Below are 13,347 nucleotides of genomic sequence, written 5' to 3'. Positions count from 1 at the left end.
AGTTCAATTTTCAGACCTGGCCTTTAGCCAACAGCAAATCAGTTTTTACAAAGCTAAACAACATTAGAAGGCTTATAAGAGCAGTAAGAACTTACAGTGGAACCATGCAGGTAAAGCTTTCACTTCCAAACTGTAAGAACTAACGCATTTATTCCCAACAGTAATTCAAACAGAAGGCAGCTTTACATCAGTTTCAATCCTTAATGAAAAAATCACAACGGTTATTACGTCGAAGTACAACGTTTGAAACATACATAGGTGGATTGTGCTATAGGCCAATATGTGGGGGTATTAGCACTTCATAGAAAGGTACTTTTGTGTAATTTTAAAGTAAACGGCAAGGTGAACAGAGCTTATGTGCATGTGGTGTTGGTTTATTCTAAATCAAAAGAATAAATATATGAAGTCACTGGTCCCAGGCACAAATGGGATGTAACGGATTACTTCTTTGGACAAGATACTCATTCAGCACATAAAAATAATGTGCTGCCTGCATATTGGATAAATGTGTGATAGGCGGTATTATTAAAATGTCAGGGTGGTAGACGGATTTTGGGGTTTAAATATAGCAAACTAGGATTAGTAAAAATTAAAACGGATGACTCCTTTCTGATGGAGCTCAGGAAGCCTTGCCCACTGTTTCAACAATGGGTTCATTCAGTACATTACTTTTATTTCTCAAGCAGTATTCCAAAAATAAGTCTCTTTGGAAATTTTAAATAATTTTAACACTGTCCTTTCGCAACAGACAACGGTAATGTGTAACAACTAAAAAAAATTTTTTGGCAATAGTGAAACACAAATGAAAATTTATCTTGACATCTGTTTGACTACAATCAAGTAACAGACCTTCTCATGTGAGGTAGTGTATCGAAAACCTAAGGTAGATAAATATCAGTTTACCACGTGCTCTGAAGTTCAAACACACACTCACACATTTTGGATGACATCCTCACCCCCATTCCAGCACCTATATGCCGAGTAAAAGGGCCAAAACAGCATAAAGGGCCGAGGAGCCTCTCTGCACAGGAAGCATGGAAGACAGCCATGTGGCTGCCTTCACAAGCCCTGGCATAGAGAGATTATGTGGGCAGAAAGAGCGTGTTGGGGGCACGGCTACACCATGTAGTACTACAGAAATTCCAGGCTATACGGCTGTCCAGAAAGGATGCCATAACTTAGGCCCACAGAACAATCTAAGATATGCTAGGGCCTCTACCAGACCGTGGGGTGGGGGTCAGGCTAATGAAGGGCTTTTACTAACAGGTAAATACATTGTTTAACTGGAATTTTCTGTTTCTCTGCTCTCTGCCAGGCTTATCTGGGCTCACAGGAGATGGATGAATATTTGACTATGTCTTTGGTTAATTCTCCCCAAACCCCCAACTTATTAAAATAATAATTGAACCAAAAGGAAGTGAAATCTCTCATTGACCCTTTTTGACTCCTGAACTCCAGGTTTTTCTGGGGCAAGTTTGAAGGAATGGCTTTGTTACTCATTGCGCCAATGCGTTCAGACTCTATGGCTGGGTGTTGTAAGGTTTTTTGACTCCGTGGTATCAAGCAGGACGCTGTGTGAAGAAGGGACAACATTCTTCAGAGTGCATGCTGCCTCTAGCGTTGATTTCAACACCTGGGAAATGGAAAAACCACCTGCCATAACTGCAAGTCATAAAAAAGACTCTATTAGGGAATATTTTCAAGAAATTCCTGTACCCCAGGGTAAAAGAGGTACATGTGCAAAATGTAAACAGCGCAACAAAAGAGATGCAAGGCCTGGGTGTCAGAATAAACCAACAGTATGAAAAATGGTCCTCAGAAGGCAATGACTTTGAAGATGATGTGGACATGTGCGGATCACTTAGTAAACTTATTTTTCTACAATTCTTATGGACTGCCTACCATGCGTGACTAAACAAGTACATGATCACTTAGATTATTGTCATACATTTGTGTTTTGTGTGGATTACTTCTGAATTTCAAAATATAATGAGCATATTAGTTTGTTGTGGCAGCATTTAACAATTAAATTTTTATGGGTACTGCTGGACTTCTGAAGTGATTTTTTATTGCTCAGTATAATCAAACATCCAAGGTGAAGATTTCATGTTCAAAAGTAAAGTCTGATTAGGCATTTATGAATTTTAACATTTTAAAAACACCATTTTCACTCTCACGCTGTTTGGTATGTTACTAGAAATAATGGTTTAAATATATTTAGATCGATAACCCTTGTGATTTATTTAATTATTTCCCCCATAAAGCTGGGTTTGGAATAAATTATGTCCTTTAAACTGTGGTACAAACAGATACAGTAAGAGGAACCTTTCACTTACAATCTCACTTTTCTAAAGCAGTGCAACAAATAATATTCAGTGAGAGAGTGATTTTTTTTTCTCCATTTTGTTTCAGAGCCCGGCGTAGCCATACGGAGTTATGACATCCATCATCTCAGCATCTACGTCTGTCATCTGCTGCTACCACAGTAGTGTGGCAACTAAATATACAATAGATAACAAACTACTTTAAAAAAAAAAAGAAGAAGACTTTCTTCATGATTCAGTAAAACCATGGATGAGTTCGTAACCAGGATCAGCAAATTCCATCAAAACTCCGTCGATTAAAAGAAATTTTGGTTCATTTATGCAACAAATTTTCCCCTTTGTCTTGTTCAGAACAAACATTTGATGGCAATGGTTCATTCATTATGACCAGGCTACGCTCCAGCAGGCAGAGCAGACATTGCCAGAAGGTTGCTAGATATATTTTATGAGAAGGAAATGGAACAGCATGCAAAAAACATTAATAGGAAATTAGTTAATCTGAGTCTTGATAGCTGGAGCAATGTACACAATGATTCAGTGATGTGTACTTGTGTGACAACAGAAGATGGGGTTGTCTAACTTACAGTAACAACTGATACATGAAGAAATGCCCACACAGCAGAATACTTAAAAGTAGTAGCAGTAAAGGTTATAACAACCTGTGAACAAAAATTCAAGTGTCAAGTGCGTAGCTTTGTTACAGATAATCCTGCAAATGTAACAAAGGTGAGAAGATTATGATAACGAAGGGAACTTGAAATGTATATGTGTACAGTGCTCATCTGATGTAACTTTGAGCCAAACTTAAGTACAACTGCAGGAATAAAGGAAAATGTTGTTGATAGTGCAAAATACTTCAGAGTAACAACCACTTTGCTTCAGATTCATGAAAGAGAGCAAGAGGATTTCTCCCCCAAGATGTACAATGGAATTCAGTGGTTGACTGTTTTGAGCTATCTATCGAGAACAGGCCTATTTTGAGGACAACTTGTGAAGAAAATAGTGACGACATAGATGGAACGATCACAGCCAAAGTAGTCAACATGGGACTAAAGAGAAATGCAGAATATCTACTGATTATACCGAAACCTATTTCCCTCACCTTGGACACCCTCCAAAAGGATTGCTGCTGTACTACTGCTGCTGTTGAAATTTGGAAAGAACTTGAAAAGCTACTGAAGAAAAAAATACTGAACAACAAAGTTAAATTGTAGGCAATAAAGAAGTGGATGGATCAAGTCCTTATTCCACCTAATTTTCTTGCCAATATTTTCAAGCGAAAGTAGATGCCTAACTACTGAAGAAGAAGATGCTGCTATGACTTGGGCATCTAATAATTACGCATCAATAATGCCAACCATAAAAAATTTCAGGGCTGGGGGTGAACCATTCAAGTAGTACAAGTTTGATGATGATGTTTTAAAGAAAGTCACACCACTGAACTGGTGGAAGTCACTAGCTGAACACCTGGAACCAGAACCTGTTGAAGTGCTAAGCCAGCTTTTCACAGCAATAGCCTCTTCTGCATGCACAGAAAGAATATTTTCTTCATTTGGACTAACTCAAAGTTGAGAAATCGATTGGGAGTTGACAAAGCAGGAAAACTTGTCTTTCTCCTCTAGTACATCAATGGTGGGTAACCTGAGGCCCATCAGGGTAATCAACTGGCGGGTGACCGGACAGTTTGTTTACATTTACATGGCTGCCTGCAGCTCCCAGTGGCCACAGTTCGCTGTTCCTGGCCAATGGAAGCTACAGGAAGCGGCAGCCAGCACGTCCCCGCTGACCACCAGTTTCAAGATCTAATTTTGAGTTTTGTCTGCTGTAGGGGTAGATTTACCGCTGTTGGCACAAGAGCTATGCTGCCAGGTGGCTGCTGCTCCACACACCTGGAGAAGGAGAGGTTACAGTAACTGCCTCCACATCAACCTTCTTCCACAGTGCTCTTTCTACGGTGGATGGTCCTGTGCACCCCAGTTGTGCCAAAAGATAATAGTCCATTATTAACCTGGAATAGACTCCCAAAGTCTAAAGACTTCACTATCATCTTTAGACATTAGGAGTCTATTCCCTCCTCTATCTGTGCAATCACAGTAACTCATCATTAAGATGAATGAGAGTTACTCATGCATACTGAGAACAGACCTCTTTGTTTCAAGTAAGATTGAAAGGATCAAACCATTAATATATTCACTGCTTGAACACAAAAATCTCCAGATTTACAGTCAGAGAGAAATATCATCTCAAGCATGGATTAATCAGGACTGACTCTGTAGAAGAGCACATTGCACTGTGTCTGTGAAATATGTATATAGGTGTGTTAATCTTTCTAAAACATAACAGTTTATGCCAGGGGTGGGCAAACTATGGCCCAGGGGCTGCATCTGGCCCTTCAGATGTTTTAATTTGGCCCTCGAGTTCCCGCCGAGGAGCGGGGCCAGCGCTTGCCCCGCTCCACACAGTTCCCAGAAACAGCGGCATGTCCCCCCTCCAGCTCCAATGCGTAGGGGCAGCCAAGGGGTTCCACACGCTGCCCCCGCCCCAAGCGCTGCACCCATTGGCCAGGAACTGTGGCCAATGGGAGCTGCAGGGGTGGTGCCTGCAGACTGGGCAGTGCGCAGAGGTGCCTGGCTCTCCTTCCGCATAGGAGCCGGGGGGGGGGGGGGCACATGCCGCTGCTTCCAGGAGCTTCTTGAGGTAAGCACCAGCCAGAGCCTGCACCCCTGACCTCCTCCCGTGCCCCAATCCCCGCCCCAGCCCTGATCCCCCTCCCGCCCTCCAAACCCCTCGGTCCCAGCCCAGAGCAACCTCCTGCACCCCCAACCCCTCATCCCCAGCCCCACCCCAGAGCTCGCATGCGCAGCTGGAACTCCCCACCACTGCACCCCAACCCTCTGCCCCAGCCCGGAGCTCCCTCCCGCACCTTGAACTCCTCATTTCTGGCCCCAGCCCAGAGCCCGCACCCCCAGCCAGAGCTCTCCCACCCTCCTACAACCCAACCCCCAATTTCATCAGCATTCATGGCCCACCATACAATTTCCCTACCCAGATGTGGGTAGGGACAAAAAGTTTGCCCACCCCTGGTTTATGCCATAGCCAGAATTTTTTTTTCTGTTTGCACTTACAAAAATACCTTTAGCACAGTTCAAAATGATTTGCAATTCAAACTATTCTTTCTTATTCTACGCCAAGACTCTGTAGACAAGGATTTGACTCCCAGTAATTCACTAATGTGAAATGTACCAGGACCAATTTTCTCCATAGGCTGGATGTGTCACAGTGGCTAGTAAACACATATACAATGCTGGAATTTCTGTGTTACTAACAAGTTTAATCAGAGGAATCCTTATCCACCTATAACAGACTGTACAGTGGTTGCCATTTAAGTCAACATTTATGATCAGTTAGCACCCAGTCGTATGCGAGACACCACAATTATGATAGTATATTAAGTAGTACAAATGGATTCTACTTTCCTGTATCTAGAAAAGGAAATTAATGGGATAACACAGATAGCACTGTGTTAACTATTGATACATGCTGATTATTTTTTTTAATTATAACTACTGCAATCTCTAAAATCTCTTTACCTTACGAGAGTTAATGTGCGGTCTTATTTAGTTGTGTTGATCTTTAAGGAGTAAATTAATAACCAATATTTGCATAGTAACATACTAATTCTGATCTTACACCAAATGTAAATCTATAGTAACTCAGTTGAAGTCAATGGAGTTCAACCATTGTAAATTAGGTCAGAATCAGGCACCAACATTAGTCTATGGGATGTACAGTATCTCAGTGCTTGTATGGTAATATCCACACCCATACAGAAATCCGTCGACATCATATTTGGACATGCCACATTCTCCTGTCACTTTGCAAAGCCTTTCAGATGGGCCAAGCTGCTTTCCCATTACACGTCAGAGTAGAAGGGAACATTTGGAATAGCTCAAAAAGTTATTTTAAAAAATACAGATATGTGAAAGGATTTCTCTCTCTCTACTGTAATAAATACACTGTAGCAGGATTTATGACACGAGGATTTGAATTACCTTCAAAGCTATGTTTTTCCATTATCCAAAGGCCTCTGAAGATGTTCCAGACACAGGTAATCAGATGATTAGCTACTTTATTATTATTCATTTTGCATCTAGGTTTTTGTTTTTGAGGGGAGGATCTGTTCAGACAATTCAATAGTACACCATGCTTGTCTCTGTTGTCGCCACCCATTGTTTTCTTTAGTTTAGACTTAAATTTTCTATTCAATTAGCTGCCTCACCTCTCTAGGGCTTCTTTAGGCTTCTTCTAGGGATTATGACCTTTGCAGAACCAAGCTAAGCAAAAGTTCCCTGGGAGAGCAAGAAGTCATACTCCTCCACTCGTTACACAGGGCAGGCCCACACTGATCAGTCAAGGCTGACTCTATGAAGTATGCTCAGAGAAAGCAATAACCCATATATGGGGGAAACTGTTACAACTACATTGACAGCTGCTCTATAACATCCACCCTTAAAAGGGAGTGCAATATACTTGTTTTTTCTTCATACCTGCCTACACATGGTGACAGGCACAGAAATATCTCACAATCATGGTGATCAAACCCAGCTATTGCATTCTTTTCCCTGGAAGCTGACTGCAGCTCAGAGACATATGCTCTGTTTTGTCAGTTAGTTCTTAAATCATTGAAGTAGAAGAAACCATAATATCTTACAAGAGATATGGAGTGAGTCAAGTAAGAGGTGAACAAGAGTTTGCTTTTAATTTGGCTGAATAAAGCTAGTGAACAAAGAAGTTAAATTTCGGTAAAGCAGTTTGTATGTGCGCAAAAGAGAGTACATGCGTCCAGGGGTACGTGTATGAGAGACAAAGTACCCCAGGACAAATAAGTGAGAGAGAGAGTGTGTGTCAGTCCATGAGTGTGTGAAAGTGAACTTAGAGAAGTGTGTGTGTGTGCAGGTCAGCCCCCCCATCCAAGATCAAATTCACCTTCACGTGCTCTTCGACACACACATTCTCTTTTTCATGCACGCTTCGCACCTGCTTCTCATACACATGCCAGATCCACCACTCACTTACTCTTCAACCCCAGCCAACTCAGTCACACATAGCCCAACTCTACCGACTCACCCCTGCACCTGCTGAGTCACCGCATATTCTCAGTGAGTCATCCTTCCAGACTTCCAGTCAACCTCACTCAGTCACCATTCAGTTCTGACTTGTCAGTTCTCTCCATCCCAAATCAATCACATCTATTTCCTCTCCTCCTGTCTCTCCAGATTTGTCTGCTAGGTATTTGGAGGGAAATATTGGAGCCTGGAAGGGGGCAGGATACAACAGCAGTACTGAACCTGGACTCAGACAAGATGACAGCAAGGAAGGAACAGGCCTGCATCAGTGTACTGTGAGCATGGAGAAATCACTGATCTTCATTCCCCCCCACCCCCATGATCCTAGGCTAGTGGGAATGAGAAACAATCAGAAACTTGGGGCCCATGCAGCTTGTTCTGCTGAAGTATAGTGAGCGGTGCTCTCCCTACAGCCCAGCCCTGAGCTCCCTTCTGCACCCAAACTCCCATCCCCTCCTGCACTCCAACCCCCCGCCCCAGCCCTGAGCTCCCTTCTGCACCCAAACTCCCTCCCGGACCCTGCACCCCACACCCTCTCCTGCAACCCAACTCCCTGCCCCATCCCTGAGCCCCCTCCTGCACCCAAACTCCCTTCCAGAGCCCGCACCCCATCCCACACCCCAACACCCTATCCAGCCTGGTGAAAATGAGCGAGTGAGCAAGGATGGGGGAGAGCGAGCAATGGAGGGAGGAGGATGGAGTGAGCGGGGACTGGGCCTCGGAGAAGGGGCAAGGTAGAGGGTGAGGAAAGGATGTTCGGTTTTCTGACATTGGAAAGTTGGCAACCCTAGCTCTACAGAACAGTTGCGATCAGCTGGGATGCTGATGGTGATGCTCCCTAATCTGAGGGTTGGGGGCAATGAAATTCTTGTTCCAAAGAACAGCATTCACTGACATTCAGGACATGCTGCAAGGAGTATTTACTCAGGCTTTGGCCGAGATGGTTGTTTGCGGGAGTTGGGTTTGGCAGGACTTTTGTTTGCATTCCGATAATGTATTCTTTTGTTTGTATTGTACATGTACCTACATTTACAACAGATATATATGGGGGGAAGAGGGAGAAAAACCAAGTGTCTATTCAAGGAGAGGTCAGGCATAGACACGCACCCAAATTATTCATGCTGCTTATATTACAACAAAAAAACTTCAAAACCAACTCCAGCGAGAGACTGTTGAATTGGAATTCATTTGCAAATTGGATACAATTAACTTAGGCTTGAATAGAGACTGGGAGTGGCTAAGTCATTATGCAAGGTAACCTATTTCCCCTTGTTTTCTCCTACCCCCCCCCCTCCCCCAGACGTTCTTGTTAAACCCTGGATTTGTGCTGAAAATGGCCCACCTTGATTATCATACACATTGTAAGGAGAGTGATCACTTTAGATAAGCTATTACCAGCAGGAGAGTGGGGTGGGGGGAGAGAAAACCTTTTGTAGTGGTAAACACCCATTTTTTCATGCTTTGTGTGTATAAAAAGATCTTCTATACTTTCCACAGTATGCATCCAATGAAATGAGCTGTAGCTCACGAAAGCTTATGCTCAGATAAATTGGTTAGTCTCTAAGGTGCCACAAGTACTCCTTTTCTTCTTTCAAAGAGAATTAGAAAGTCAGGAATTGTGAAAGGTGGGTGTAGCTGATCCTGTGCAATTAGAAAAAAAAATTTCACACCATGCTCCCTCCCTGAAACAAACAACAAAACAGATACACCAAAGCTATTCAGTATTTGACTATTCTGTTTACAGTCTGTGAAGGTGTTGAACACATAACAGAACTGTGAACAAAATGCTAGAGGATACTCTTAAATGTGTCAAATCACATGAACACATATTATTTCTTTTGGGGTACAGGTTGAGGTTACAAAAGGAAATCGATGAATGCCAAGAACAGCTGAATTGTAATAACAATTAGCACTTATGCACCACTTTAAATGGGTTTCTTTCAGTTTATAAATTGTGCTTACTAGAACACTCTTATACGAACTGATTAAATGCTCATTTAAATCATCATAGGGGAGCCTTTTCATTGGCGTGCTTGGGAAGTGGATTACAGCCTCAGTACATATAACTGTATGTTCACAGCACAGAATACAAACATCCAATGAGGATGTACAATACATGGTGAGGTAGCTTAAAAATGCATTCTTCATTTAGATGAGGCAGAGAAAAATGACTCGCTTAAAGGCATGCATGTTAGTGAGGTAAAGCCATGATTATGAGTTTTCTGACTCCTATCACTGTGCTCATTCCACTAGCCATATTCTCGCTTTGTAACTACTTCTTAGTGTGATTTCTATAAACATATAGTAACCATTGTGCCATATATTCACCCTTAAACTTTTCATCTTCCTTAATTGCATGAACTTTCAGAACATGTCCCACCAAAGACTTCACTTCCCCCAAGTACAACCTGGAGTGGGCAAAACACTTTTCTGGCTTCATAAATGTGATGCAGCGATGATGACTCCTTTTTCCTTTTGACAGTACTAGAAGTCATGGGCAAAAAACAAACAATTCTTTCTAGGCACAAATGTTTCATCAAAGGATAAGAATGGGTGGCTTATTTTATGCTACCCTCTTTTCCCCTTCACTGGCTCCACTGAACGTCAAAGAACAGAGTAGTTTCTAGCGCACAAAACTCACTTTTAATTTCTGCCACCGAACTAAGCATTTAAAGATTCAAGTCAATTACAGACAAATGCATTTCAGTCTAAGATGGTCCCAAAAATTATGTGTTGAAATCCAGCTCAAGTTGCTCAAGTAAATTTTCCACCAGCACAAACTTAAAAAAGACAAGAAATCCCTAGTCTTCAGCCAGCCCTTGTAACGTGCAACCGTGACTTCATCTCCTCCACATTACCTCACCAACATCCACCCCATACGAAACAAATACCTCTGCCCTCCACACCCACACAAAACATGTAATCCTGAACTGCAACTATGTGGAGTTCCATGGTCATTTTTCTAATTGTTCGGAATACCATACTGGGCTTAAACTAAAGTAGACGATTAGTTAGTGTGTATGGTGTAGATTTTTAATTGATGTTTACATATTTAAGTATTGTGTTAACAGAAGGAATTAGCTGGTTATTAAATAGAAATAGTCTGTGACAGTGTTTATCATTTTGCAAAGTTGTTTATTCTAGTACTGTTATTCAGGTGATATCATGAGGAAAGGGGTTGTAGTTTGTTCTTTCAGGAATTGGTGTTTGTGGTCAGGTTAAGGTGAAAACCAGAGATAATGCGTGGGGTTGTTAAACTACTGGAAACCCAAAGGAAAAAAACCAGCAAAATTTCAAAAAGGGAGTATTTTAAAATATTTTATCTGCAAAAGTCAGTAGGCTATTTTAATGAAAATATTCATAGGAAGTTCAGTTGTGCCATGAAGTGTTATTGTGCCAAATTTGGAAATGAAATTAATTCAGAAATACAGAGGGATTTCCATCTCATTTTATGTGGAAATTATAATGTAACCTTAACTTTGGTGTTACTGCTGATGACACCACAAAACTGTGTAATTAATAGGATTTTTCATTTTTTTTAATTCTCCCCCTTAGAAGAGGAACAACAACAATCATTCTTGCGGCTCTTCCACGGAACTTTACTGAACAATTAGGTTTTGTTCAGGAGTATTACATTTAAAAAAACAACAACAACAACTACTCAGAAGAGCAGCATCCTGAGGCACTTAATGATCTTGGGGGGCGGGGGGGGGGAGGGAACCATTTAAAAAAAAATGATGAATGATTATTCAGTTTCATCCCATCATTCCACAGATCACTATGAAAAGACGGTACCAGAGATAATCCCTCTCACACTGGCAATCATCTGAAAGTAATAAGCAATGACCTCCGTTCCTGCTGTGCGATATCAAAAGAAAAAATGCTGGGAAAAGCATTACATTCATGTATTATTAAAATAACTTACCATGCCGGGAGAGATTCCTGTTTGTGACCTCTCCTTTCTCACGGAACCCAGGGCTCACGCTGGGCCCTCCCACATCCCCATCAGGGCTGGTGAAGCCATTCACTTGACTTGTGTCCCTGGAGACTGTGTTAATGCGGGTGGGGATCGGTTCAAATGTAGGGTCCAGTTCCAAGATCAGCCGATTCAGCTGCTCAATTGACTGATCGATATCCAGAGTAGGAGAGGATGGCAGGCCCTCCACAGTCACTCCTAGAGACAGGCCATGTGTGTCTTTCTCAGCTACTAATCTGGATCTAAAAGCCTCAGGCCCTGGATGTTCTGCTACTTGACTGGAACTTGGCACGGTCCCTATCCCCCGCTGCACAGCGTCTCTGCTGCTGGATCCCCGGGTGGGTGTGTCAGGGATTCTGGGATGGCTCTGCACATTGCCTGAATTCTCTACAGTGCTAGAAATGCCAAGTCTTACTTCACTCTCGGGGGAGTAGGTGTATTGGTGAGCAGTGACCATCTGCTGTTGGCGCACCCAGGTCTGGGTAGAGTAGTTACTAGGGCCATAAGCCTGAGGCTGAGCAGAAACAGGAGGATTCCTTTGCAGCTGCTGGGATTGCTTAGGCTCACCACTTCCAAATGATCTCTCATAGAGGGGGTCTACACCTATTCCCAGATCTGGGGCTAGAGCACTGTGGTGGTCCTCTCCAGTGTTGCTTCCAAAGCCATCTGAGAGCAGCGAATTCTGACTGCTCTTGTGGCAGTTGAAGTTTCCAAGGTGGGCTGAGTGCTGCCCTTCAGAGGAGGACAGTGTCCCGATGCTGTCCACACTGTGAAGGTCATGGCTGGGCATCTCATCATCCAGAATATCTGTCTCCCTATCCTTCAGTTTGGTGTCTCCGTTCACATGAACCTGAGCTGGCACTATGTGGCGAGTCCCACTGTACTTGCTTTGGGCATCAGTCATATCCTTGAGGGGACTGACTGAGTTTTCTAGGCCGAAGCCACTAAGTAGCTGGTCCAGCTCTGCCTTCTCTTGTGGGCTCAAGCCCCGTTTGATTCCCGGTGCTTGATGCTCCTCGGTCTTGTCCGTCCTTATAGAAGTTGTTGAGTGTCCTGAATCACTGCTGACAGATAGAGTATGGTCACTGTGATCAGGGCTGCTGGTCACAGGAACCCCCTGGGCTCCACTGGGGATGCTAGTATCTGAAGAGCTCTTCTTTCTCACTTTAGCATAAAGACTGCCATCAATAGGACCCTGGGTGTGGAGCACTGTGAAAGGAGAAGCAACAGGGTCAGGGAAAGAAAAGGACAGAGTATTAGATAAAAGCGCTGAACAGCATAACATTACATTACACTGCAGAGGTACTGCTGACAGCACACTCATTAATTTTCTTTGTAAACACATGCTCGTTTTAAAAACCAAACATCAACCAACAGCACTCTCTTGCCTTATGGAACACATTCCAATTTATATATAGGAAGGCCCTTGATAAAAACATCGCACTGTATGAAACAGGAGGAGAAAAAAGAGTTATGTATATGACCTTGTGGCAAAATACAATTCTCTACTTTTATACTTTCCTAGAAGTGAAATCATGGCGGTGCAATAACAAGACCACTGTTTACACTGGTTTGAAGACCCACACTATTACTTACCTGGAATTTGAGAGACATGACTAGTATGCATTCCGCTAAGACTGAACAAGGGCTACTGGAACTTTCAAGTAGTGCTCTTAGCATATGTTTTGCAATTGCCAGTCTGCCAGCTCCTACTAAATATGTTAAACATATTACCACTGATCAACTGCTATTGTTTTCTTTTTGGTAGCCCACAGAAATGACAGGCACTTAATCAGAGCAGGAGTCTGTGTGTGCAGCGTATCAGAACATATACAGTATCTCTTGACAGAGGCATGAACACAATATCTAACCAGCTTTGTAGGATACATATTGTACATACATGACTTCTTTAGTGGGTATT

The 13,347-nt window shown here is 42.7% G+C and overlaps 1 protein-coding gene across 19 annotated transcripts in view; it reads right to left on the bottom strand.

Annotated features, from left to right (window-relative positions):
- The window catches only part of TNS3 (tensin 3), a 340,704-nt gene that overhangs the window by 82,510 nt on the left and 244,847 nt on the right, over positions 1-13,347 (bottom strand). For all 19 annotated transcript variants that reach the window (XM_007061354.4, XM_027823761.3, XM_027823765.3 and 16 more), the window contains one exon: positions 11,376-12,635. In XM_007061354.4, the coding sequence (XP_007061416.2) occupies positions 11,376-12,635 (1,260 nt within the window). The remainder of the gene's footprint in view (positions 1-11,375; positions 12,636-13,347) is intronic.

This window comes from Chelonia mydas, chromosome 2 (genome assembly GCF_015237465.2).
Source record: "Chelonia mydas isolate rCheMyd1 chromosome 2, rCheMyd1.pri.v2, whole genome shotgun sequence".
NCBI lineage: Eukaryota > Metazoa > Chordata > Testudines > Cheloniidae > Chelonia > Chelonia mydas.
Note: the sequence above shows the minus strand (reverse complement) of the source record. Positions and strands in the feature narration are given on the sequence as shown.